General features: G+C 45.9%; 1 protein-coding gene across 1 annotated transcript; it reads left to right on the plus strand.

Annotated features, from left to right (window-relative positions):
• The first annotated feature begins 1,204 nt into the window (after nt 1-1,204).
• LOC149237678 (uncharacterized) lies at nt 1,205-1,693 on the plus strand. The gene has a single exon (XM_089369352.1). The coding sequence runs from the start codon at nt 1,205-1,207 to the stop codon at nt 1,691-1,693; it is 489 nt and encodes a 162-aa protein (XP_089225478.1).
• The last annotated feature ends 898 nt before the right edge of the window (nt 1,694-2,591 follow it).

A 2,591-nucleotide genomic window follows, 5' to 3' on the forward strand; every position in this document is an offset into this window, starting at 1 on the left:
TTTGACAAAGAAGGGGGAATTTGAGTGGACAAATGGACTGCAGAAGGCCTTTGAGCACCTCAAATAGGTTATGAGCAACTACCTAGTTTTGGCACTCCCAGATTTCGCATAGCCCTTTGTACTTGAGTTGGATGCATCAGGGGAGGGCGTAGGAGAAGTCTTGATGTAGGGGGGGCATATGATAGCTTTTGAGAGTTGGAAGCTACTTCCCCATGAGAGATTATACTCCATATACAACAAAGAGATGCTGGCCATCATGCATGCGCTAGCCAAGTTCAGATAGTACTTGGTGGGTAACAGGTTCTGGGTGAAGACAAACCACTATAGCCTCAGATTCTTTTTGGAGGAGAAACAGTTGCCAGAGAGGCAACAGAAGTGGGCGAGCAAGCTTCAAGCATACAAATTTGACATTGAGTATGTCAAGGGTAGGCATAATGTGGTAGTTGATGTGTTGTCCAGGAGGTCATCCACCATTTCATTGATGAGCATTACGCCAAATTGGAGAGTGCAACTACTAGTGGAGTATTCCAAGTACCGATTTTCATGTAAGGTCCTTGATGGTGCTATGACGGATGACCAGTATAGGGTGATGAACAAGATGATTTACTATCGAGACCTAATTTATTTAGTGCCCAACTCCCAGTTGAGGGAGAAGATCATGCAGGTTTCCCATGACTCACCATTAGCAGGGCTATTAGGGGTTTACCAAGACATACAGGGCTATTAAGGAGCGCTTTGCATGGAGGGGCCTTAAGGATGATGTTCTGAGGCACGTCCGAGAGTGTGATATGTGCCAAAGGAACAAGGGTAAATAGACACACCCTGCTGGGTTGTTACAACCTCTTCCTATCCCTGAGGGGAAATGGGAGAGCATCTTGATGGATTTTATCACCGGGTTGCCTACAGTCCCAAGCAAGGACTGCATATATGTGGTAGTAGATAGATTGACAAAATTTTCCCACTTATTCGTTATTTCAACCCAGTCCTCAGCCTCACAAGTGGTTGAACTATTTTTCAGGGAGGTGTTTTAGCTTCATGGACCATTCTCAATGATCGGGACAATGGGTTCGTGGGGGCATTTTTGCAGGAGTTGTTCTGATTGGTGAGCACAAAGCTCACCCCGAGTACTAGTTGCCACCCCCAGACTGATGTGCAGACATGGATTGTAAAGCAGTGGCTAGAGGGCTATCTATGCAACTATATGATGGGCCAGGAGCGTGCATGGATACAACAATTGCATTTGGGCGAGTATTGCTACAACACAACATACCACATGTCCATAAGTATGTCTGCATTCAGAGCTTTGTACAATTATGATGCATTATCTTTCAATGATGTGATGTTTGGAGATAGGAAGGCCCCAAGGGCCAAGGATTGGATTCAGAAGATCCAAGATATTTTGTGGGCTGTCAAAGATAACCTGCAAACTGCACAAAACCAGCAAAAGATCTACGCTGACAGGGGCCAAGTAGAAAGGCAGTTTGAGGATGGGGATTTGGTCTTCGTAAGACTTCAACCATACAGACAATCCATGCTCAAACAGAAGGGGGACGAGAAGCTCAAGCCCCGCTTTTATGGGATGTACAGAGTCACCAGGAGAGTTGGGGAGGTGGCATATGAGCTGGAGCTACCCTCGAGGAGTCGAGTTCACAACATTTTCCATGTGTCTTGCCTCAAAAAGGCACTGGGGTAGTAGGTGACAATAGCTACAGAGTTACCACCCATGGATGATGAAGGGCATTTGGTTCTATAGCCAGAGGCCATTTTGGACACCTATTAGAGACACTTAGGGAACAGGGTTATCAGGGAGTTTTTAATAAGATGGAGGAATCTGCCTGATGAGGATGCCACTTGGGAGGGAGAGCAAAGGATTGTGATATTCCCACTTAGCAATATTGCTAAGGGGAAATATTGATTTTGCCAATTTTGTCATATTTTTCACTTACACTTAGGAAAAGTGGGTTGCGAGAACCCACTTGAATTTTTGGAGCTAAGGCAAGAGCCAACTTAGGAGAAACAGGAAAATCAAATGGTTAGTGGGTGGTGGGGACCACTCCAAGGAGGAAATACAACCCCATCTTGGAAATACACATTCCTTGGAGGGAAAGATGAGAAGTTCAATGGTTGGGCCCCACATGGGAAATTGGGAGGCACAATGACAAAATAGGAGGAGGCACTCAATTTGGGCATCTTTGATCATTTGAGCATTCACCTTGACTAACACTCTTGAGCTGGAAGCCAAGTCTACATGCGTTGTTGAGCACAAGAGATTTTCAGGTGAGAATCTCACCCTTGCTTCGGTGGACCTCGAGTGCCAATCCTAGGAGGGAGTTTCCGTCATTTTCAGATCGATCTGGGAGCATTGCAGCATGGTTTTGGAGTGGATTCAGCAGAGACTGCATAGGGCCTATGCAACTCTATTTCATGCCACATGTGGGACACAAGGAAGAAGAGGAAGTTGGGGCTGAGATTTGAGGAGTTACAGGAGGAGAATTGTTGAATATCTCAGCCATTTTGGGGGCATTTTGCGGCATCATTTACGTGTGGGTCGAAATACGTAGTGGCTGGAGGAGCTACAGGAAATTGGGCTG

Source organism: Pinus tabuliformis, chromosome 8 (genome assembly GCF_031772625.1).
Source record: "Pinus tabuliformis cultivar Carrire ecotype Pingquan chromosome 8, CPIR1, whole genome shotgun sequence".
Lineage (NCBI taxonomy): Eukaryota > Viridiplantae > Streptophyta > Pinopsida > Pinales > Pinaceae > Pinus > Pinus tabuliformis.

Bases quoted from the DNA above. Each gene is read 5' to 3' on its own strand.
- LOC149237678 (XM_089369352.1), top strand. From the start codon at position 1,205: ATGGGCCAGGAGCGTGCATGGATACAACAATTGCATTTGGGCGAGTAT.